Source organism: Chrysemys picta, chromosome 8, assembly GCF_011386835.1.
Source record: "Chrysemys picta bellii isolate R12L10 chromosome 8, ASM1138683v2, whole genome shotgun sequence".
Classification (NCBI taxonomy): domain Eukaryota; kingdom Metazoa; phylum Chordata; order Testudines; family Emydidae; genus Chrysemys; species Chrysemys picta.
The window spans coordinates 44,113,345-44,138,042 of record NC_088798.1 but is presented as its reverse complement, the minus strand read 5'-3'; the positions used below and the strand labels follow the sequence as shown (position 1 = coordinate 44,138,042).

General features: G+C 38.9%; 1 protein-coding gene across 8 annotated transcripts in view; it reads left to right on the top strand.

The window, feature by feature from the left end:
- PTPRC (protein tyrosine phosphatase receptor type C) overlaps nucleotides 1-24,698 on the top strand; it is a 134,008-nt gene that overhangs the window by 44,384 nt on the left and 64,926 nt on the right. For 2 of the 8 annotated variants that reach the window (XM_065554385.1, XM_065554384.1), the window contains exons 3-9: nucleotides 9,399-9,500; nucleotides 12,180-12,206; nucleotides 14,555-14,692; nucleotides 15,692-15,817; nucleotides 19,392-19,424; nucleotides 20,570-20,797; nucleotides 23,335-23,445. In XM_065554385.1, coding sequence (XP_065410457.1) covers nucleotides 9,399-9,500; nucleotides 12,180-12,206; nucleotides 14,555-14,692; nucleotides 15,692-15,817; nucleotides 19,392-19,424; nucleotides 20,570-20,797; nucleotides 23,335-23,445 — 765 coding nt within the window. The remainder of the gene's footprint in view (nucleotides 1-9,398; nucleotides 9,501-12,179; nucleotides 12,207-14,554; nucleotides 14,693-15,691; nucleotides 15,818-19,391; nucleotides 19,425-20,569; nucleotides 20,798-23,334; nucleotides 23,446-24,698) is intronic. The other 6 variants (XM_065554388.1, XM_065554387.1, XM_065554386.1 and 3 more) reach the window with 5 other exon arrangements.

The following is a 24,698-nucleotide window of genomic DNA, read 5'->3' as shown; positions in this document are numbered from 1 at the left end:
TAGTTTCCCCCAATATTTTCCAGGTCATAGGCAGCACTAGAATTGTAATGGAACTCAGTGGAATATATTTAGAAAAGAAATCTGAGAGCCAAACATCCCACGGTTCCAATGGATGGTCTGACGTGATGAGCACCACTTCTGACTCTAATTCTGATCCATTACAAGGCAGTGTTGGTTTCAGCCTCTGACCCCTTTCAACCTTCTTGAGGGCTGTGCTCTCTCCTTCACCAGTTCAATCCCCACCCCAATGTGCTGGAGAAGCACCAGTGAGAATATTGGGGGGGAGGGTGGCCTAGTAATTATTTCCCCCCATTTTCTCCATTGGTCACAATAGGCATTTAGCTGTTTCAATCCAGTGTCCCTGGTGGTTCTGTCCACAAAACCATCATCTTGTACAAATGCTAGTCTGCTCACAGTCGATTCTGAAAAGGAAGATCAAAAATATAGCAGTGCCGGAAGATTCATTGCTAAAGCTGGGTGGTGAGACTTGCAAAACAAATGTTTAATATCGTATCTACTTAAGTATAGCTCTCAGTTTCTCACTTCATGAATACTGGAAATATTCAAAAGGAAAAAGCAAACAAAGATGTAGTCTTTCTTTTGATTCAACATAGAATTGCTAAGTGTACATCACAGTGTCAATAAATACCACTGTTATTGTTTCATACAGCATCCTATACATATTCAGTCTTGCTAGCTAAGTATTTTCATTCTTTTTTATTACATTCCTCACCTACAGAGGATGTTTATGACTGTGGACAAAAACCAGCATTTTGCAGTTGTAATACATATTAAGTCAGAATTAGATCTGCTCCCCTCTTGCAGGCATATTTCATGTATTCACAAATACTCCCTGAAAGACACACTTCATTGTATTTCCAAAGATTACCAGTATCTTCATGTTGGAAACCCTGCTTTCTATCATATAAGGGGCCTGTACAACTAAAAATAATTAGAAATGCAAATTTGGTGAAAAGAAGTTAATCAGGAAACTACATGACTGCTCTAGAGAAGTTGTGGTTTAGCACCAAGATAGGGCTGATTACTTGAGCATGTGGGTGCTATAGTAACCCAGTTTCACCATTTGGAGAGCTTAAGCTCTAAACCACAGTACACTGCACCCTCTTCCTTTTTAGTAGGGTTCTGAAGAAGAAAAACAGAAGTAAACAGAATGAGAGAAACCACAGAGCAGCAAAGGCGTTGTTAGCTGTAGTTATACAAGCAGTCTATTATACTTGCTCTAAGCTGTGAAGATGATGGATGACATTAAGTTTAATGTATAAGACAACTGACAGACTTGCTTTTCCTGTATATCTGATAATAGGTGGGATTCTTAAGAAATTATGATTTTAGCAAAGCTTTGTTTTTAGTTTAGAATAATTATGTGCGTGGCAAAACTTAAATTTGGATTGATGCATTTCTTTTTTGTATTTGTTTAAGGGTTTGGGGGGAGATTCTCAGGAGAGCTGATTGGGAATTTTCCAGTTGAATGATTTTCTGTCAGAAAATGTAGTTTCTTCAAAATTGAAGTTTTCTCTGGGAAAAATTTGATTCTTGCCAAAAAGTGTTGATTTTCTATCTGGCAAATCTAAGTGAAATATTTCATTTTTGGTTGGCTCAAACAAATCAACCGAATCAGAACGTTCATATTTTGAACTGACCTGAAAGGCTTTGTTTTGGATCAGTTCAACAGAACTTTAGTTTAGCATTTCCTTTGTGTAGTATTGCCAGATGAGACATGTAATTTCAGTCCTCATTATCTCCCTGAGGGCCAGGCTCCCTGGAGGACTACATATCCCATAATGCAGTGTGGGTCCATGCTGTGCAGTGCCTCATGTGAGTCACATGACTCTGGGTGTATTAGGGGAGATGTAGTCTGGCTAAGTTATGTTTAGACCAGCAGATCATACCTCTTGTTCATAGAGGTGAATGCCATCATCAGGTTCCTGATACAACTCCCATAAGATAATGTACCACTATGAGTAAATGCAGTTTAATATTGAACTGATTTGAAACAAAGTGGTTTTGGACAGTTAATAAACCAACATGAAACATTTCAATTTTGGAATGTCAAAATGTTTTGCTTCAATCAAAAATGTCAACATTTTTCAGAATTTCCTTTACATGATTTTCAAAATTTCAGTTTTTTGTCCCAATTTGGGATGAAAACAAATGCTGAAATGTCAGAATTTATGTCAACTTTAATTCTCAGCTGGTGTAAACTGGTGGTGTTCCATTGACTTGAATGGATCTATACTGATTTCCATCAGCAATTGGCAACAGGTCTCGGCACAGAATGGCTTGGAACAAAATGGAAAATATTTTTCAAAACAATTCATGATAAAGAATAAAATCTAACTATAATAGTCCTGAACCCCAAACACTTTTGCACGCAAGTAACTTTATACACCTGATTAGTTTTATTGAGTTTGATGGGGTTCCTCAGCATATAAAGTGTTTACAGTATCAAGGCCTGTGTTTATACAGGCTTATTTGTAAAGTAGCACCAATCTCTTAACTTCCTTCACAAAGAAACAGTAAAGTCTCAGGGCCCCATTCTCACTTACACTAAGGCTCTTTACACCAGGCTGACAGTGTAAAGGGGCCTTAAAGTGGGTGTAAATTACATCTCATCCCACTTGAAGTTTAAAAATAATTCAAAAGAGGCCTGCTAGAAGCAGTTTCTAAGGCTTCTCGCCTTACTCACCCTCTCCCTCCCACCAGTTGTTCCTCTCTGAGTTGCAATTCACTGCTGGCGTGCAGCAAAGCTGACTAATGTCCAAATCTATTCTGTTTTCTAGAAGACCCACACAAAGAGCTTCACTCACTCCTTCAAGTAGGTCACATCCTGCTGCTTCCTCTGCAGATGTGGAAGGCTCTGACCCTGAAGAAGTAATGCAGCCTACTTTCTGCACCCCCAACTCACTCCAGAGCTCTCCTCAGTGGGGACTCCTGTGTTACAACGTGCTAGACATTTGAGGGGTGCTGGGGAAGGGCAGAGGTGGGGATTTGCAACTATGCAGAATCTCTGACCATTTTCCCCTGTGGAGGGGGAAGTCACATTAACTGCCAGTGCTACTGCAGCCTTTAGACTGAGGGGCTCCAAAGCCTGTAGGGAAGGGTAACTTCCCCTTCCCTCTCCCCACACCCAAGAATCACAGGGCATAGCCCAGTCACTTTGGCTTCACGACTCAAGGAACTGAATTAAAGTAGTTAAAAGCCAAATATGCCATTGGTGTTAGGGGGCCCAACTTCATTGGCTCCTTGTGCTTGTGTGCAGCAGGGAATGCAAAATTGTTGCAATTCAGCATCAGTATGTACTGAGGGGATAATCCTGGGTGGCAGTAACCTTGAGGACTAGCCACAGTCCTTTGCATAGAGCCATAGTAAATCTCAATCTACTTGTGTGCCACTTGTGCGCCCGTAAAGTAAGAAAGGGGGTGGAGAATGCACATGTCTTGTGAGACATGGATTTAAGTGCTCTGAGTAATCTGATAGCTAAGCAGCATTGTTTTCAATTTTTAATGCAGAATTGCATCTCTGTCCTGCTTGTGAGATTTCTCTTGCACATACACATAATACCCCACACTTGTATTGGGCAAGATTAATCCCTAAACATGTTATTCTGAATCTTTTCAAGCTTTTTTGGTTTGAATTGTCCTTGGATGATATGTTACGTCTGTCAAATTAGTCTGATGCAAAGAATTTGTACGTTGTCTTTTCTGAATGGACAGAATTGTAAGTAGGTTATTTGAGTGACCATTGCACAGTATATCAGGTCCATAGTCATGGTTCCAAGAAAAAAGCTGTTGTTGCTGTTTCTGAATGCAGCTAGTACATCCTAAAGTTCCAGGGATTTCAAACACTAGACTTTTCTTTAGCCTACCGGTAGTTTCTTCACAGCAGTCCTTGAATTTGCTCATCTTGTTTAACATTTAAAAGGTCTCTTTAAAATACAGTACTCCTGCTTTTCCCTCTTTGGGCCTGGGTGTCTAACAGTTTCTAAAGGAAAGGACTGTCAGCTCAGGTGTTCTGGATTTATAACTTTGGGAGTCTGCCTTCCCCATCTTTTTTCCAAAAAGCAGCTGCAATTGTGTCCACCAACTAGTGGCCAGACGTTGGAGTGAACTAAAGCAAATAGCCAAGTCTTCCATCCGTTGGCTGGACTTGCTGTGAATGTGCTTTCTGCAAATTACCTGAATAAGTATATAATCTGGACCTTCATGGTTAATAGGCTGAAAATCTATCAGATGAGCCAAGAGGGGGAGGTCTACACATGTCTTAGTTAGAGGAAACTCTTTGCATACCTTACATTTTCCTCCCCTTCCAGGAGCTATATGTATGAGTCTATAACTTCCACATCATCTCAAAAATTATTTAAGGTTTGATTAAGTCTGAGATTTCAGTAAAGGTTTGGGATGCTCCCTATTTCATCCAGACTGGGTTGCCAATCCCTTAATGTCTCAGTGATTGTCAGACTTTCTTACAACATATTGTACTTTTTGTATTCAGAACAACTTGCATGTAGAGCTTTGGAGATATCCTTTAGTTTAATTCCAGCTACGAATTTTAGAAACATGCTTGCTGATTGATATGACCAGGGGCAGAAAGTTGTGACTTCAAGGGTGATTTTCCAGTACAATCACTGAAATATTTTGAATTGCAGTGGGCCACATTGGGAAAAGTAAATTCATGTTAACAATACATGTATTGGTATTGGAGTAATGTGATTTTTTATTTTGAAGATCAAGTGCTCTGTGATCTCCATTTTCATCTTTTTAAAAGGAGCTATTCAATTTGTCTGGTATCTCACAACAGGATTATAATAGGAGATACAACTGCACAATGTTTGAGAGTTTTTTGGTGTTATGGTGCCATCTACTGAGTTAATACTAACTGCATCTTATTCTGCTACTATAATAAATTAAATTAAAAAGAAAATACGAGGCATACAGAATGTTTGTCATAAAATTGCCACAAAAATCTGTTCAGAGAACAATACAAGAAAAGGAAAGATAGCATTGTTACCATCATCTGTAGTAAAGCTGTTTAATAATAATACTTAGCAGTAGTCATCATCAAAGAGATTTACAAACAATTAATGAATCCTTCAAACATCCCTGCATGGTAGTTAAGTTAGTACCATTTATTCCACATTTTTTAGTAGCACATAGAGAGGTTAAGAGATCTGCCCAAGTCACAAAAGGAGCCAGTGTCACAGCGAGGATTAGAACTCGGTGATTTCTGGTTCCATCTTGTGCTCAGATCAACAGATCATACCTCTCTTGAAGCACTACATCTTAGAGTGTCTGACCATATCTTCATCATATTTACACTGGAGATGGATGAATAGAGAGAAGAACTCATTGTAAGCATTTTAGTACCTTCTAAATAGAATTTCACTTTGACCTGGTTTGCAACTCCTTATTCAGTTTCTGCAAACATGCATTCAAATGAAGTTTTACCTTTACTATGAAAGTTCAAAGAATGTAAAATTTGGGTTCAAGGCTAAGACCAAATTAATGCATTGAAACAAAATTAGATTTGGGAATAGTTTATGAAGGGTAAGTAGTCTGGTTGAAAGTGACCAAACCATAGAGCTCAAATATTTAATTTAAAACATTTAAAGGCATATTCTAAGTGAAGGGCTCATGGCCAATCTACAGGCCCAAATTTGCTGTCTTATCTCATAAGATTTCCAGTTTTGTTCATGTATTTGCATGTATACAAATGTTAATAAAGTAGATGCCTATCCATAAGCAGTAGATATGCATGCTCAGGAGATTTGGATAGTTCAGATGAGCATCCATACTTTTGGATATGTGTCTGTACCCAATCTCTGAGCTTGGTGAGATTCAACCGTTACTGCTTTAGTAGCAGTGAGACATGTAGGTGGTTTTGGAGTATCTATGGTGGTGCTGTATGGTGGATAACCGGAATGAACCCACTAGAAAAACCCTACTCGTACACATTAGTACTAGGATGGCTGTTTCAGCATTAACTTTCTACCAGTTTTATTTTAGTTCTAGATAATACATCTGCTCTAATACACTAATACACCTCTGGTTTCTTTCTATCTCGTTTTTTTAATGTACGTGAGCTTTTTCAAAGTTCCATCAGGCTTTTGGCTACTTAGCAACTGAGCATTTTCCTGGGGTGCCTTATTTAAACTCGGTGTCTACATTTTGGGTTTTTTTTTAAACTGCCCAGATGGATTGTGGAACTTGTAGTATCTTTTGAGCAGCTGAACTATTATGATTTTGCTTGTCAGGCTGATGAGGAGAAATCCTTTTGAGTCCCTGAAGGTCTGACTATGGTGAGCTTCTGTGCTGGAGACTAGAGACCAATTTTGATCCTGGCATGTCAGCAGGTCGAAAGCATGTGTATCCCTTATGCTATCCTTGTCTTCTGTTTAAGTTGGGATGGTTGAGCCTTGAGCTTTGTTTTAAAGGGTTGAGGGAGTCTGTATTCAAAGAGGTACAGGCATCATAGTTATGAAGCATCATGTGGGGAAGGTGAAGTAAAGAAGAGATAATAAGCAGTGAGGTGCTAGTGGAGAGACACAGAATGCAGCCAGCAAATTAACAGGGTGGTGGTGTAATGAAGAAGCACTGGCTGAGAAAGGGAGAGAGCTGCCAGCAGAGAAATATTGAACATGTGGAGTCTTGCTGTTTGCCAAAATTATGGCATCCTATAATAGAACCAGAGATGTTACAAGGCATCAGGGGCTCTTTTAGGATGTGTCTCGGGGCTTCTGTTGAGAGTGGGAGCTTCTTGAGTATCTTTTGGGACAGAACAATGAGTGAGAGGTGCAGTGATGAAGACAATTCAGTGAGTGTGTGTGTGTAAGGGGGAGATAATAAAGCCTTCAGATGTGAAGGACTGAGCCTTAAGTGGCATTTTGGTTGTTACTGTTCTTCTCCAAAGTGTGCTCATGCTGCTGTTACTTGACTTGCTCATGTAACCCCCCCCCCACACACACACACCTTCTGGATGTGGTGCTCTGTCCCAGCTAGTGGCACCAAGACCACTTAGAAAGAAATTAATGAGTCTGCTCTACAGCCTTAGCTAACAGTCAGTTGGCTTTTAGCTCTTGCAGTAGAGACCCATGCACTGAGCTCCCGAGGTCCCCGTTTCGATCCTGCCCGCTGACGACCGGGATCTGTCAGCGTTACACTCAGCCAGGGTCATTTATTTCTGTCTCTCTCCCTCATAATACTAATTTTACTGAATTCAAGGCTCTTAGGACACCTAAAGGCCTAAGGGCACCTATTGTCATCTGTATAAAGCATTGTATTCATTGATGAAACCTGTCCTACAATACTGACTCCAGTTTTGGTGTCTGCATTTTAAAAAGGCTGTTGAAAAATTTGGAAGAGTGTGGAAAAGAGACACATGAAAGATTTGAGGACTGGAAAAAATGCCTTACAGTGAGAGACTTAAAGAACTCAATCAGTTTCGCATGTCAAAAAGAAGATTGAGAGGAGATTTGAGTACTGTGTAGTGGTATCTTTACAGGGAGAAATTACTGGGTATTAAATGGCTCTTTAATCTAGCAGAGAAAGGCATAAGACCCAATGGCTGGAAGCTGAAGCCAGACAAACTCAAATTAGAAAGCAAGCACAATCTCTTAAGAGTAATGGTGACTAGCCATTGGAACAAACATTGGAACAAACAAAGGGAACTGGTGGAGTCTCCATCTCTTGATAGCTTCAAAGCGAGACCGAATGCCTTCTTGGAAGATATATATGTGAATTTAGGCATGTAAATATGGAACTTGACTTTCAGAGCTGCTGAGGGACCAGAGCTCCAGTGAAGTCAGAAAATATTATGGGTGCTCAAGAGGTCATTTAGTCCAGCCCCCTGCACTGAGACAGGTTCCCCCTCAGTCTTCTTTCCTCAAGATAAAACATGCCTACGTTTTTTAACATTTCCTTGTAGATCAGGCTTTCTAAACTTTTAACATCTTTTGTAGCTCTCTTGTGGACTCTCTCCAGTTTGTCCACACCTTTTCTAGACTGTGGCTCCCCAAACTGGACATAGTGCTCCAGCTGAGGACTCACCAGTGCTGAGTAGAGTGGAACAATTACCTCCTGTGTCTTACATGTGACACTCCTGTTAATACTCCCTAGAATATTAGCTTTTTTCCTGCATCATATTATTGATTCATGTTCAATTTGTAATCAATTATAATCCCTAGTGCCTTCTGAGCGGTACTACTGCCGAGCCAGTTATTCCCCATTGTCTAGTTGTGTATTTGATTTTTCCTAAGTGTAGTACTTTACACTTGTCTTTGTTAAAGCTCTTCTTGAGTTCAGCCCAGTTTTCTAATTTTTCAAGGTCATCTTGAATTCTAATTCTGTTCTTCAAAGTACTTGCAACTCCCTCCATCTTAGTGTCATCCACACATTTTATAAGCATGCTTTCCATTCCGTTATCCAAGTCATTAATGAAAATGTTGAATAGTACCGAACACAGGAGAGACCCACTAGGGAACCCCACTAGATATGTCGCCCAGTTTGACAGTGAACCATAATTATAATTACTCTTTGATTACAGTCTTTCAACAAGTTGTGCCCCCATCTTAGAGTAATTTCATCTAGATCTCATTTCCCTAGTTTGCTTATGTGAATGTCATGGGACAGTGTCAAAAGCCTTACTAAAATCAAGATATATCCCCTCTGTGGCTTCTACCCATGCACTAGTCCAGTAACCCTGTAAAAGCAGGAAAATAGGTTGGTTTGGCATAATTTGTTCTTGACAAACCCATGTTGTCTATTACCTACAATCCTGTTATCCTTTAGGTGCTCACAAATTGATTGTTCCAGTATCTTTCCAGGTATCAAAATTAGGCTGACTAGTCTATAATTCCCCAGATCTTCTCCCCCCGTCCCCAGTTTTTAAACATAGGTACTATGTTTGCCCTTTTCCAGTCCTCTGGGATGTCACCCATCCTCATGAATTCTCAAAGATAATCACTACTGATTTCAAGATTGCTTTTGCTGGTTCCTGATGTACCCGAAGGTGAATTTCATCAGACCCTTGCTGACTTGAATACATCTAACTTATCTAAATATTCTTTATCCTGTTCTTACCCTATTTTGACTTGCTTGCCATGTCCCTTGTTGTAAATATTAATTGTGTTAAATATTTGGTCACAATTTGCCTTTTATAGTGAAGGCTGAAGCAAAATAGGCATTAAACACCTCTGCCTTCTTGTTGTGTATATATAATATAAGAGAGCATCATGAAGTTATCCCACTGTAATCAATGCTGTAATAAGAAATATGGTCCTAGCTGGAAAACTAATGGCAGCTGACATTTTTTTTTCTATTTAAATTGTACTTTTCCACTATGTACACTATTCAATTAATAATATTTTCTCCATCATGTGACAGGAGAAGAAACAGTAGCAGAAACTAAAAATTCTCCCATGCCCACAAGCACATCATCTCTATCTGCACGCTCCACTCCACACTCACCTGCAGGCAACAGTAAAGGTAAAAGTGAAACACGGGGTACAGTTTTGTTCTCAGATTGTTTTCCCTGAACTGATGTCTAACTCCACCACACAGACGTAACAACAATCTTTTACAGTTGTAATCCTTTACACTGGCTTACCTCACATGAATAGTACATTAAATAATTAAATTAGGAAAATATTTCAAAATATTTGTATATCCTTGATATATTTAAAATCTGATTCTCATTTACATTAAGACCTCTTGATGATGCCAGAACAAAATGCAAAGAGGCTTTAGGTAAATGAGAATCAGACTCTTAAAGCTTAAAACATAAGAACATAAGAATGGCCATTCTGGGTCAGACCAATGGTCCATCTAGCCCAGTATCCTGTCTTCTGACAGTGGCCAATGCCAGGTGCCCCAGAAGGAATGAACAGAACAGGTAATCATCAAGTGATCCATCCCCGTCTCCCATTCCCAGATTCTGGCAAACAGAGGCTAGGGACACTTTAGAGCAGGGGTCCGCAACATTCGGCACACGGCTCGCCAGGGTAAGCACCCTAGCGGGCCAGGCCAGTTTATTTACCTGTTGATGTGGCAGGTTCGGCCGATCGCGGCCCCCACTCGCCGCGGTTTGCCGTCCCGGGCCAATGGGGGTGGTGGGAAGCGGCGCAGGCCGAGGGATGTGCTGGCCGCGGCTTCCCGCCGCCCCCATTGGCCTGGGACGGCGAACCGCAGCCAGTAGGGGCCGCGATCGGCCGAACCTGACGCGTCAGCAGGTAAATAAACTGGCCTGGCCCGCTAGGGTGCATTCCTTCTGGGGCACCTGGCATTGGCCACTGTCAGAAGACCTGGCGAGCTGCGTGCCGAATGTTGCCGACCCCTGCTTTAGAGGATGGTTTTGCATCCTGCCCATCCTGGCTAATAGCCAATTTAATGTAATTTCTTTTTTAGAAACACAGCGCCACATTCTCAAATGCAGGCACCTATTGCTAATTGTATCCATAGAATTTGTGCGTGCACGACAGGTAAGTGCATGCATAAGTATCCACTTTGCATGCATAAAAGCATGAGCATGTGCAGGTGCATGTGCAATTTAGGCAGCCATATTGTAAAATCTGATCCATATTCCTGATGCTTCTAAAGCTACATTTCCTAATAGTGAACTGGGAATATTTCATTGTAGGCTGTTTACCAAAAATACCAATATGGGGGTGTGATATGGTGAAGGGAACCCACAGAGGTGCTGGAAGGGACTGGGCTCAGCATCATATATTTGTACTATAGCTGAGGCCCACAGCTGAGGGAAGCCTTCTTTATATATATATACACAAAAATGGCCTTAAAGGCATCGGGCATTGTTTGAGTTCTCATTCTACCTTTGCCTCCCAAGTGCTTGAACTCCAACTCAGATGTGGAGGTTTCCTTCGCTCAGGTGTCACAGCCTATCACAGAGAATTAACAAATTAAACTAGTTCTAGTTTTAACTTGTTTCTTGTATAGTACATGTTGTTCTATGGTAGACAGTGTACTGCATGACAGATAATTAAGCACCTGGATGAAATAATGGAGATCAGTGTCTCATGCCTTGAATTCACATTCTGGATTAAAGAAAGCACTACAGAATAAACACAATTACTATTTGTACTGTACATTTTACAGTTAAGTTCCTGTCCGTTATGTATCAACAGGTGCTATAGGGTTATATAGACTGGTATTGAACCTCCATTTTTACATCCTCTACACCTGAGAAAACTATTTCACCTCTAGTTACAAACATCTTGGGGAAATCTCCATCCCACGCCCATTCCATCAGAATCCCAGACTACCAATATCAAGCTACAAGATAACTCCCCAGATAAATCTTATTAGAATGGGTTGAGTGACCTACAAGATTAAAATCTTTTTAGATTACAGGGAAGCCCAGGAGCAGTCAGTGTGAAGTTGGGAAGAAAAGAATGGTTCTTCTTGCCCCATGGACAACTGAAAAGCACTCTTTGGTGTAGCACCAGTTAGTCTCACTCAGTAGTATTGGGCCAAATCCTCAGGTGGTGTAAATCTAGCCAGCTCCGATGACTTAAGTGGAGATACATTGATTTACACCAGCTGAGGCTCTGGCCCATTATCTTACATCCTAATTTGTAAACGTTCCAGAAACATTATTTTGTTTTTATTGCTTAAATTAAAATCAAATATGATTAATGTTTCCAAATTTTAGTATAAACAAAAATATATAAAAATGAAGTTGCAAAGTGACAGGTAACATCATAAAACCAATATAATTATAGGTTTTTATCACTATGCTTCACCGACCCTTTTCCTGATCTATGTGCTTCCAGCTCTCAGTTTTCAGTGCTGTTTAAGAGTTGCACACTTTTGGCGTATGCTGATCATGTGAGGCACATAGGGAGAGGTCAGTGATTCAGGTGAATCAGCTCCCTTCCAAGTAAATGGCAGGAACTAAAGAGCCTAGAATGCATGTGCTTTTTTGTATGCTGCAACTTAATTCATTGCCTTCTCCAGGACTACTCATGCTTAAAGTCAGGCATGTGCTCATATACCTTCATGAGTCAGGTGCCAAAGCCCTTCTCCTGCATGGGGCAAGGATCTTTTTGAATTAATCGGATTGCAGGATTGGGGCCTTAATGTACGGACACAAATGTGTATAACCTTCTCTTGACATACTGTATTTACTCCTGTTTTTATTCCTTTTAGGGCAAGTGCCGACACCTACTGAAACTGGTAAGAGAACTATTTTACTTTCCTTACAGAACTGCAACACTTCTCTATGAAATTTGCTTATATTGTGGTGTTGTTAACGTCTAATAAGACAAATCCTTTGTGTGTACAAGTATTATCTTCTAGATTGTTTAATGCCTTTACATTTAGAATAGTGAGATCACAGGTAAAATAATATAGACTGGTTTAAAAAGGAGGAACCAAATGAACCAATTTGCTTTTGTCTGAATTTGTGATTTACATGTATTTTACTGAACATATCTCATTCACTTAACATATTCATTTAGATTGTAAGTTCTTCAGGACAGGAACTGTGTCTTTGTTATATGTTGGTACAGTGCCTAGCACAATGGAGCCTTGGCCTCCAGGCATGACTGTAATACAAATAATTAATAAAAATAATAGAAAATGGTAGGATCTGAATTGTGTGTGCTAGTTTAAACAGAAAATGTGTTCATAATTGTTTGGTTTTGTTACTTCCAGATAGTGGTTCCACATTTATCTGACCTAGCAGAGGAGTTAAACTTTTACAAAAATTACAGAAAACTCCAGTGGGCTTTGGACTCTTCTTTTAATTCTATTGAAGTCAGCTGAAGTCTTTCCACTGAATTCACTGGCTTGGGACCAGATCTATACAGTAAAAAAACAGTAATATAAATATAGCACAAATAAGAGAATTCAGGTTCTTCATCATATAATAGCACTTTACCACACACTTACAAAATCGTATTATCTTTATCTGCAAACAAAGAGTTAAGAGGTCACAGCTGAGAATGAGAGAGAGGACAGTGAAACTGGGGCTGAAGGCAGAGAAACACTATAGGGAGACTGAAATAGCAGTAGAATAGTACAGTGAGAGGTACCAATGTGCCCTTTGAACATGCAGAACAGACATGCCAAACCTGCGGAAAAAAACACAGAAATTGTGCTTATTTTTGGCTTAATTGGCTTGTGAGTTGCTTGTTGGCTAGTTTTTGGCTTGTAGCTTATTGCTTGTTTGTCGTGTAGCTTGTTGCTTGTAGTTTGTTGCTTCTTTTTTTTTTGATTGGCTGCCGGCAAGCAGGGGTAAGGTGGGCATAGGAGGGCGGGGGAGGGTCAGGGGTGCACAGCAGGCCCACGACAGTTCCAGACTGCACGCCGGGGGAATCTAGTCACATAGAGTGTTGGGGTTCTTAGGGATTGGCTTGTTTTGGTCTTGTTTTGAATGGGATTAGCTTGATTTTTGGCTTATTGTGAAAGTTGGGGTGCTTATTTACCGCGTGAAAATTGGCAACTGTGATGCAGAAGATGAAAAACAGACAATAGAGTTGGACAAAAGTGGAACCAAGATGCCAAATCTCTTGAAATTAAAAAAAAAATAGCAATCAGGTTAGAAGTTATGATTTATTGTTAGATAAAACCTGGTTTATTTATTTTTCCTTTTGTGAAGCAAATTACATCCAGTGGTCCTTTAGGTTATTTATAGGTATATATGGTATATATTACATACAGGTATTTCAAGAGATGAATTTTAGCTTCCATTTCCCTATTCAAAGAGTCAAAGTAATGAATACTGATTACATGCCATTTTTGGACATACATTTATTCTTAACTTCTTTCAAACCAGTCTAAAGAATATGAATCAACTGAGAATCCTAGGGAAGATTTTATATCCTCTGAGAGTGCTGTGTGGTGGTTAGATCAGGGGACTGAGAGTAAGGTTTCCCAACTTCTGTTCCTTGGCTTTGCCACTGACTGGGATGTATGACCTTGTGCACACTTGTACAATGTCTATAAAAGTATTTACCAACAGAATCTGATCCTTACTGAGTTATTCAAATAAAATGGGACAATAGATTAGTTTTTACATTGGTTTTATACGTAAGCGAATATTAGAGGATAATAGTGACATTTATATTATTGTTTTGGAACAGTTATTAAAATTACAAGGGTAAACCTCTCTCAGCACCTGAATCTATAGGGGGCTGAGCAACCTCAGCTACCATCAAAATCAACTAGCTTTATCTTGATCCCATGAAGCCAATGAAAGTCTCACCTTTGACTTCAGCTGCAGCAGTGTCAGGCCCAGTGAGAACTGAGGGCATTGAACACGTCAGGTTCTCAACTCATAGATGCTTTGCAACTCTGGTTTCTTTTCTTATAGAATGCATGTTTCTACTTTTGATTTTGGCCTTACATATAAGAAACAAAATGAAATTGTATAATTGCCTAAAATATACGGTCTCAGTTTTCCTTCTTTTAACATTATCTATTCAGGAATAGATACCTTCTTTATGTGTGACTTTGTTGTCATTGTCTGTGCATGATATGTTAGGAAGCACTAACAGAACTATTGTACTTCCTTACTACAGGCATCATTCCAACAAGCAGCACAAACCCCAGCACTCATGAAGACTCAAACTCTTCCTTTGGATCCAGCAATCAGCCACACAGCAGCACTGCTGCCCTTACTTCACTCACTCCTGCTACCACCACATATAAACCATCAGGTTTGCTGTATTCCTTTAGATTCCCCAGGTTCACAATAATACAATTGCTTGAGCTGTACATGGAGAAAATTGTGTAGTCTGGCAGTTTATCACAGTTACTGCTCAACAAACTGAAAATGTTCCTAAGCTTCACAACTGACGCAAGACCACAAGGTGTTTCTGTGTTTTATTTCCAGAATATGACTTGATCTTACAGTCATTATTCAGGCAAAACTCTTCCTGCAAGTCAATGAGAGTTTTGCCAAAGCAAGAGCTGCAGGAACTGGCCCAATAAACAGTGATACTGATAAAACAAACAGTGAGTGGTTTCTAAGCAATGAAGTAAATACCAAGGCACTGTAGGTAGCATACCTGACCTGGCAAACACATACTACTGAGGGTAGTGCTTACACCAGGGGTTATCAAACTGGGGGTCGGGACCCCTCAGGGAGTCATGAGGTTATTATCTCGCGAGCTGTCAGCCTCCACCCCAAATCCTGCTTTGCCTCCAGCATTTATAATTGTGTTAAATATGTGAAGAAGTGTTTTTAATGTATGGGGGGGGGGAGAGTCGCACACAGAGGCTTGCTGTGTGATAGGGGTCACCAGTACAAAAGTTTGAGAATCACTGGCTTACACCATGAGGAGTATCATGGGTGTAAGCACTATGTTTAGTAGTTTGTGGAATTGTGCCTAATGATAAGAACTATGGGCAAAGCTATGTTCACACAATGGGATAAAACCTGCAGCCATTATTCAGGCAAAGCTTCTGTTGACTTCATTATGGCCCATATATTTGAGAACTGATTGACATATAAAAGCGTCCTGATATTGTGAATTCTAGTTAAAGATTCTTGTTTTGTTCTTTAATGGAAATACTAACACCACCTTACTTGCAGCTCTGTTCAAACTTTTGGTAAGATAATTACAAGAAGAAAGTACATAGTCCAAGACGTTTATGATATGATTACATGAAACAACAAACTCACTTTCTAATACTAATTTGTTCTGTCCTTGCAGGTGTTTCCAATCAGTCACGCTTGCACACCACCTCACCATCCGTGAACCATACTGCAACCAGCACTCAAGCAATCATTTCTCAGACTTCCTCAAACACCACTTTGACTACTCCCACTCTCACAACAGGTGACAAACCTGCACACAGTTCTGGCAATCCTAACACTGCATGCATTGGAAATGTGTTAGAATGAGGGCGCTGAAGTGACTTTGAGTATTTTTTTTAAACCTAACAAGTGATTTATTCTACAGATGCAACTGCAGAAAATTGCATTAAACTAAAATCTCTTACCACTAAAAATAAAATGCTTACTACTCCTAATGTAAGAGTTAACTGATGTAAAAGAGGCCAGATTCACTTCTTCCCAGCCAAGTGAAAAATTAACCTTATTTTCCAAGAAGTAATATAAATCAAGGCTAAACCCTGAACTCCTTACTCAGACAAATCTCCCATGGATATCCATAGAAGTTTTGTCCAAGTAAAGGAGGAGTGCAGGATCAGACCCTATAGATTTGTGGATTTGTTTCATGGTTTTAGAAGGCTTACAGGTTGTTTCACTAAATAACTAGTCTGCTGGGACTTATGCATGTAAGTAACTTTGTTCACATAAGTTTACAGTCAATGACACTAATCACCTAAGTTATTCATGAACTTGGATGAATTGCATCAAAGAGTTTTAAAAGAGTTGGCTCAGGAATTCTCCTCACCACCTATGTTAATTTTTAAGGCGCCTTGGAAATCTGGGGAAGTTCCAGTAGCCTAGAAGAAAGCCAATATTGTGCCAAAGGCAAATGGAATCACCCCAGGTTAAAGTAGGGTAGTTGACTTGACATTAATCCCAGGCAAGCTAATGGAATGGCTGATATGGGACTCCATCAATAAAGAGTTCAAGTATAGAAATATAATTAATACCAATCAAGATGATTTCATGGAAAGTAAGTCCTGTTAAGTTAACTTAAAATTGTTATTTGCAAAGATTGCAAGTTAGGCTGATAATATAACTGTGTTGATAAAATATACTTGGATTTCTGTAAAGTGTTTGACTTAGTACTGTACAACATTCTGATTAAAAAAAATCACTGTATAAAATTAATAAAACATATGTTAAATGGGTTAAAAGATGGCTAACCGATAGATCTGCAAACATAATTGTTAATGGGGAATTTTCAACTAGGGAGGGTGTTTGTAACTGGGTCTTGCAAGGATCAGTTCTCTCTCCAATGAAATTTAATATTTTTATCAATAATCTGGAAGAAAATCTATAATCATTGCTGATAAAATTTGAAGTTAACACAAAGATTTGTGGGGTGGTAAATAAGGACAAGACAGGACACCAACGTAAGCAATTTAGATTGTTTGGTAGACTCGGCCCAATCAAATAACACTCATTCTAATGCAACCAAATACAAGATTCTAAACAGCTAGGAATAAAAAATATACGCTGTAGTTATAAGAATGGGTGACTGTATCCTGGAAATCAGTGACTCAGAAAAAGACTTAGGAGTCATCATAAACAACTGAGCATGTTGATTAGGGGTATGGTACAGCTTCCGTATGAGGAGAGATTAAAAAGATTGTGACTGTTCAGCTTAGAAAAGAGATGACTAAGGGGGGATATAACAGAGGTATGTAAAATCATGAATGGTGTGGAGAAAGTGAATAAGAAAGTGTTATTTAGCCCTTCACATAACACAAGAACCAAGGGGCTACCCAATGAAATTAATAGGCAGCAAGTTTAAAAGAAACATAAGGAAATACTTCATCACACAACACAATTAACTTGTGAAACTCACTGCCGGGGATGTTGTGAAGGCCAACAGTATAACTGGGTTCAAAAAGAATGGATAAGTTCATGGAGGATAGGTCCATCAGTGACAATTAGCCAAGATGCTCAGGGACACAATCCCAATGCTCTGGGTGTCCCTAGACTTCTGACTGCCAGAAGCTGGGACTGGACAACATGGGATGGATCACTCAATAAATCACCCTGTTATTTTCATTCCCTCTGAACCATCTGGCACTGGCCACTGTCAGAAAACAGGATACTGGACTAGATGGACAATTGGTCTGACCCACTATGGCCATATTCATGTTCTAACATGAGCTTTCAGAACAATATTATGGCAAAAAAGGACTAAGACAATATTTGGATGTATCAAGAAAATATCAAACAGGAGTAGAGAGGTGATACTGCCTCTGTATAGGGCATTGATGAGACCACTATACTGTGTCCAGTTCTGGGGTCCAAAATTTAAAAAAGATGTTGAAAAATTGGATAAGATATGGAGAAGAGTTGAATGCCTTACAACAAGAGACTATAGAATCTCAACCTATTTAGTTAATCAAACACAAGGTTTAGAGGTGACCTGATCACAGTCTATAATCACATACAGAGAGAAGAGATATCTCATATTAGAGAGCTTTTTAATATAGGAGACAAAGGCATAACAATAATCAGTGGCTGGAAGTTGAAGTCAGCAACGTTCAAACTGGAAATAAGGCAAAACTTTTAACAATGAGATAATCAAACACAGGAAAAGATTACCAAGAAATGTGGTAAATCTTCTATCCCTTGAGTTTTTAAATAGAGCTGGTTGAGATAATTTTTGACAAAATCTTTTTCTTTAAAAAATGCCGTTTCATCAAAATTGTTTTGTGGAAGTTTTGGTAGCAAACCAAAAAATTGCCAGGAAGATATCTGAAGTGCCGGCTGAAATTTTGGGGGGGTAGAAGGGGAAGAGAGAGACCCCACTCAGACTAGCTAATAGCCTGGTGGTTAGGGCACTCATCAGGGCTGGGGGGAAGCCAGGTTCAAATTTCTGCCCCAAATTATGCAGATCAGAGTTTCAAACCTAGCTCTCCCACATCCCAGGCAAGTACCCTAATCAGTGGCCTAGAGAGTCAACACATCTCTTCCTCACTGAATATTTAGTTATATAATACTTAGTCCTGGCTTGAGTGCAGGGGACTGGACTAGATGGTCTCTCGAGTTCCCTTTCAGTCTTATGATTCTATGATAAAGAAAGTGGAACAGCTCCAACAGGAGTGATTGAGACAGACTCTATAGCACTGGCTATTCTGGGATGGGCAGGTAGCTGTCGTGTGTTTTTGTGAAAAATTTCAGAAGGTCTCATTTTGTTTTGCATCAGAATGAAGACAAATTTTGAAACTTCTAAAAGTCTTTTGTGAAATTGAATTTTTATTTTCTGGACAGATCTATTTTTAAATCAAAATTGGATCTTTTTCTAAAAGATATAGTCTAGTTCAGTGATTTTCAATTTATGGTCCGCAGACCCCTGGGTGTCCTCAGACTATGTCTAAGGGATCCGTGAAAGGTTGTTATTATCATAGAACAATGGTTTTCAACCAGTGGTCTGCAGACCCCTGTTGTAGAAATAAAGTTAAGAACCATTTATAATGAGCAGTATGATCCGCAATTAATAATATCACTGGGGAATAATGAAATGCATAGTATCTAATAGAGTTTGTTAAAAATGGTGGGAATTACTGCATAAATTTCATTGAATTTTCTTCCCTGTTTTTCAAATATTTTTGAAGATCAAAATACAAATATCTGCATTGAATGTACCAGATCTTTGCATATTATCAGTCACTGTCCTCTACAACTGAATGTAGAAAACTGCCTTATGATATTAATTTGTTCTTTTCTTTTCTTTTCTTTTCTTTTCTTTTCTTTTCCAGTACCTACTACAGTGACAACTCCAGTATCTTGTGGTAAGTTATGCTTAATAAAAGTGAAATGAAACTTTTCAAACCAGAAAGAAACTCTTTCCACTTCCCTCAGATCAGCTAAATGCTCAAATAAACCAAATCAGCTCCTATCTCAGGTTGTTTTTTAAGCTTTCTTAATATTTTAGAATAATTGTTTTAAACTTCCACAAAGTTTCTGACTTTCTGCTCTCCATTTCCCACTCTGCTGAGGCATCCTACCGGGCACTAGGCTGCTGATATTAACTACACATCAGTGCTGGAGCAGAGTCTGCCTAAAGGAGAAAAAAGTCTGGTTTTATTCAACACCAAGGGGCTCTCTAAGCTTTTTTCTGCAATAATCTTATTTTACACCATGTGAGAGAGGAAATGAATGCAAATTTTAGTGGCTGATCACTAATTCAAACTAGACAAGTCTCCCCACTTCATAGGCGGAGTCCAGATCTAATTATTTGGTAGACAGTTTGGAATATACAATGTTTTTGCAGTTATTAACTGGTACTGCAACGATATATTTTCAAAAGACCAGGTTTGTTTGTTTCCTCATATATCAGGGGAGTAGAAAAATACATTTCCAAGTTTCATACACCAGAACAGATGTTTTCAGGAGTAATTCAAAAAATGAAAATTTCCTTTTGCAGGAAATGTCAACATTTTAAAACTACCTTCCTTTCAGATTAAGAATAAAAAGTCAAAATATTGAAAATTTTCTCAGAATGAAAAACTATGAAAAGTTTTGAATCAGAAATGGTGAAATGGAAATTTCAATAGTTTTGATTCACACAAAATTAGTCAACATGTCAAAATAAAAAAAATCATTTTGAATTGATGTTTCAAAATGTCAAATCAAAATGATTTTTTTGTTTTGATTCTTCCAACTGGAAAATTGAAAACAAATTAATTGAAATTGACATTTTCCCATGGAAATTTTCTATTTTGACAAAACTACATTTTCTGACAGGAAAACATTTTGGTTAAAAAAATTCAACCAGCTCTAATATTTTCTCTTGGGGTCTTTAAACCACAGACTGTGCTGGAGAGCAGAATACAGTCAGTATTGGACCAGTAACTCTCTAGCTGAAGTATTAAAAAAAAAAAAGTAAGAAAAATTGTTGTAAATCCATTTTTCACATTTTCTCCCCTTCTTTTAGCAAAATTTGATTTTAATGTGACGTATAACTACAGTGATGTAAGCTCAGTCACTGCAAAGTTGAACATTTTTGGAGAAAAGAGAGAATACAATATTTCCTGCAACCCCAATTGTACAGAGAAAAATGAAGACCAAAGTATTGCAGGACTTATGGAATGTCAGACATATAACATTACAGTTGGATATAATGAATGCAGCAGCATATCACATGAAATTCATATCCCACCTGGTAAGTACAGCTGTGTTGTGTTATGTTCTTGGTTCAGAGTTTCGGAAATCTGCTGCTTGACTGGTGGACTCCAAGTGTTGTTTGGGGCTGGAAATTCCTCTCTCTTGTACCCTTAGACTTCAGACTCTGACGTTTGGTATTATTAATCTTTGATTAAAGCACAAATTTACACCTCTCCCCATGTCCATTCGATAAAATGATATAATAGTGATGCAGTATACATGCTCAAAGAACCAATAGTGTATTATACATGGAGTCCTGAAAAATACCTTAAATATTATCTTAATTTGAAATGCACGTTTCTTGATTAGGCTTGTGTGTTTTCAAGCTCTGGGTGGTGTTTTAAATATTTCTTTGCACAAGGTGTATGGCTTAGAGACAGTTGATCAAGAAACTGAACTTTGTAATTATGTTTTCAGGGACAAATGTGTATTGCGCTTTTTCTTATTTAATTCTTTCCACCCTAATTATATTATCTGTAGTCCAGGCTGGTGTTTTGCAGATTGAGTAGTATGAGTAGCATGTAATATTTTTTTATTTAGTGTTCTACGTTCCATTATGTAGCTTGCCAAATGATGCCCATTCGTCTCTAGACTCATAGTGCAGGAAGAGAAAAACATTCTTTAGTGACATGATATGGTGGGGGAAATTCTATTTGATAAACTCTTCAGATTTACTGTACATAATAGGCATGAGTTTGAAAAGATGGCCTCCATACTTGCACCTTCAAGCTATCAGACTCCTTTATATCGGGTCCAATTGTACAGAGTTATCTGCAGTGGAAGCAAGGAATGGAAGCTTTCCTCATCTGCTGCTGACCTTCTCTTCCCCTGTAACCATATGTTACATCCTTCCGCTTCTTCCGTCAGATCTCTGTATTAGTCAGAGATAGAGAATGACCACTACAGTTCAGTTTCCCCAAACAGTTTCCTTTATAGCCAACTCCATTTTTTACATGCTTATAACCAGGATGGGGATAGTTACTGTGTAGCCAGGATATTGGCCTGGTGGGTCAGTCCTCTGTATGGGTCTCTGGACTGATGCAGAATGAGGAGATTTAATCTGGGGTAAAAATTTCCAAAGAATATAAGTGATTTAGGAATCTGTGTCTCATTGATTTTCAATGAGATTTAGGTTTCTAAGTGCCTAAACCACTGTGAAAAATGAGATTTAGTCTCCTAAATCACTTAGGCCAGATCCTTAAAGGTATTTAGGCTCCTAACTTCCATTGAAATCATTTGATCCTTTGAGGATCTGGGCCTTCAAGCCTTCTGAAATTTTTATCTTTGTTTTCATTTCTCATCCTGCTGAACTGTTAGGCAGAAAGGGAGGTGGTTTCATGTTTCAAAAGGAAAAAGAAAGGAGGAACAAAACCATCATGGATATAAGCAACAGTACTAAACACTATTCAATACAAAAGTGAATAGTAATGTTACAAGTGGGTTTTTTAATAATAATGGAGGATGTATGGAAAGATTTTTTTGTTTTTGGTGAAATTCAGCCTGTTTGTTGACAGTGCTGCATCATCCCTGCGATGATAGGATACATCCCTTTCATCACTGGCTAATAATAATAATAATAATTTATTTCTGCCTTTGGAATGCATTACAGTGCACAAAATTCCACATATTGGAAAAACAAATCCCTGAAACACTGGAACTCTCTACAAAAGATTTATCACACTTCCAAATTTACTCAGGACTAATTCTTCACATTAAATAATAAGGGGCAATATGGGTGGTGCTCTGTCCTGAAGCAGTGAGGGGAGGAATTTGTTCTCAACTCCATGGCACTTCAAGGGAGTGCACCTGCTGTTACACCCTTCAAACTGCAGCTGATTGTTCCTTTTGTGCCAGTCACACTCCCATGTGTTGAAGTGGAGCTTCTCAAGCAGAGCATGTCTGGCCCTTACGGGGGACAGGAAAAGTTTCTTGCAACTTCTTTTCCCATCTTTGCAGCCACATAAAGTTGGCACTCAACAGAGTGTGAGCAACTATAAAGTTGATCAGATTTCCTGGGCCTCCTCGTCTTTTCCTGTCTATAATTTTCTGAAAAAGCAGGCTGGAATTTTCCATATCTGGTCTTTCTATAGAAGAGATTTTGTGTTTTAAAATTTTTTCAAAATATTTTCAGGCATTTTTGAGTTAAGATAGAATGTAAAAAATAAATTTTTGCCATTGTAAAAAAAAAAAAAATCTAACCATGCTATCTTTGAATGTGGTATAACAGAAACTTTGAATTTGGAAACTTAGAATTTGTCACATCCCTTGTGTTCCATGAAGATTACTGGTTTAGAATTTCAAAGGCCAACATTAATTTCACTCAGTTACGTTTATATTATTTTTTAATCACTGGGTTTTTTTGGTTAATCCTTTAATTGTTGGTTAAATTTCTTAATGTATTACTTGGTGTCATTTGTTTGTATATATTTTATACAACAGTAGAGTCACAAAACAAGAACATAATTAATTGGTATGAAAAGAAATAATATTGCAGAAAATGTCACAATAATATAAGACATGAATCCTTCTTCACAGATGGAGCTAGGTACAGTTTGGAAAGCCGTGAAATAACCAGTACATCTGTACAACTGCATTGGAATAACTCATCTAATTGCCCTTTGACCTACAATTTTGCCTGTGAAAATGGTAGGAAACTTTCTGTACCTTTTAAAAGTTACAGTTTTAAATTATTTTTGTTTTGATTTGATGGTGAATGGACAAATTTAAAGCAAGAAATATTTTTATTCTAGGTGTCAGCATAAACTGAGATACTAGAGTAGACCTAAAATGCATATTTATAAAAATACGGAGGTGTAAAAACATTCCCTCATAAACAGAGTATGAGAAGAGGGACAGAGGATGGACTGTAGATACTGTATGGGAACTAAAAAAAAATACTATTCTGTATACTATTGGACCTTACCTGAGAATATTAACTAATGATCAGATGGTTGTTATGAACTTTGAACTTAAAGAAAATGTCACATAGAGACCCTGTCTTCTAAATTAGCCCATCCGATATAATTAATTTCTAGAGCTAGTGGGAAACAAAATTTCAGTTCAGTTTCAGAAAAAAATTCACCCTCGGCTGGGACAAAAACCAGAACTTTGAAAATTTTGGTAGAACTGAAATTCCACAATTTTTCACTTTGGAAACAATGAAAATAATGGCAATTCTGAAATGAAATATGCTCCCCAGGATGCCTAGTTACTTGCCAGGTGGGCTGCAGCAATGGAAATTTGTGGCGGCAATTTGGTGGGAGGTCCTTCACTCCGAGCGGGAGTGAGGGACCATCCACCAAATTGTCACCGAATAGCTGGACGTGCTGCCCCTCTCCGGAGTGGCCGCCCCAAGTACCTGCTTGGCAAGCTGGTGCCTGGAGCCGGCCCTGCTGACAACCTGGGTATCTGGTGCTTTAAATTGACATAATTCTTGTCAGTTTTATGGCTGTGTAAGCGGGCGAATGGTCCCGCTATTGTGGGGAACTTTCCTGGCTTCTGCACTACCCCGGTGAAGTGGGCTAGCGAAAGGATCTGAGTCCTCGCTCCCACTTCCTTTACCCAGAGGCCTCCCTGCCCTTGAGGACTCCCCTTCCACTCTCCTGTCTGGCAGTGTCCTCGTAAACCCCGACAAGGCTGGGCCCAGGATTCCTGGGGGGCTCAACTCCCAACCCTGCTGTAGTCACCCAGGACAGGGGCTAGGGTGTCCCCACTCCGGGGTACTCTCTCTGCACTGGGCACCTCCCTGACCCACTGATCATTTCATACAATTTAAAGCAAATACAAGTTGTTTAATTAACAATTAATTTTAAAAAAGAATAAGGAAAAATGGGAAAGGTTAAAGGAAAACACATCACCCTGCTCTGTGGCAGGGAACATTACAAACAGTGTCTCTGGAA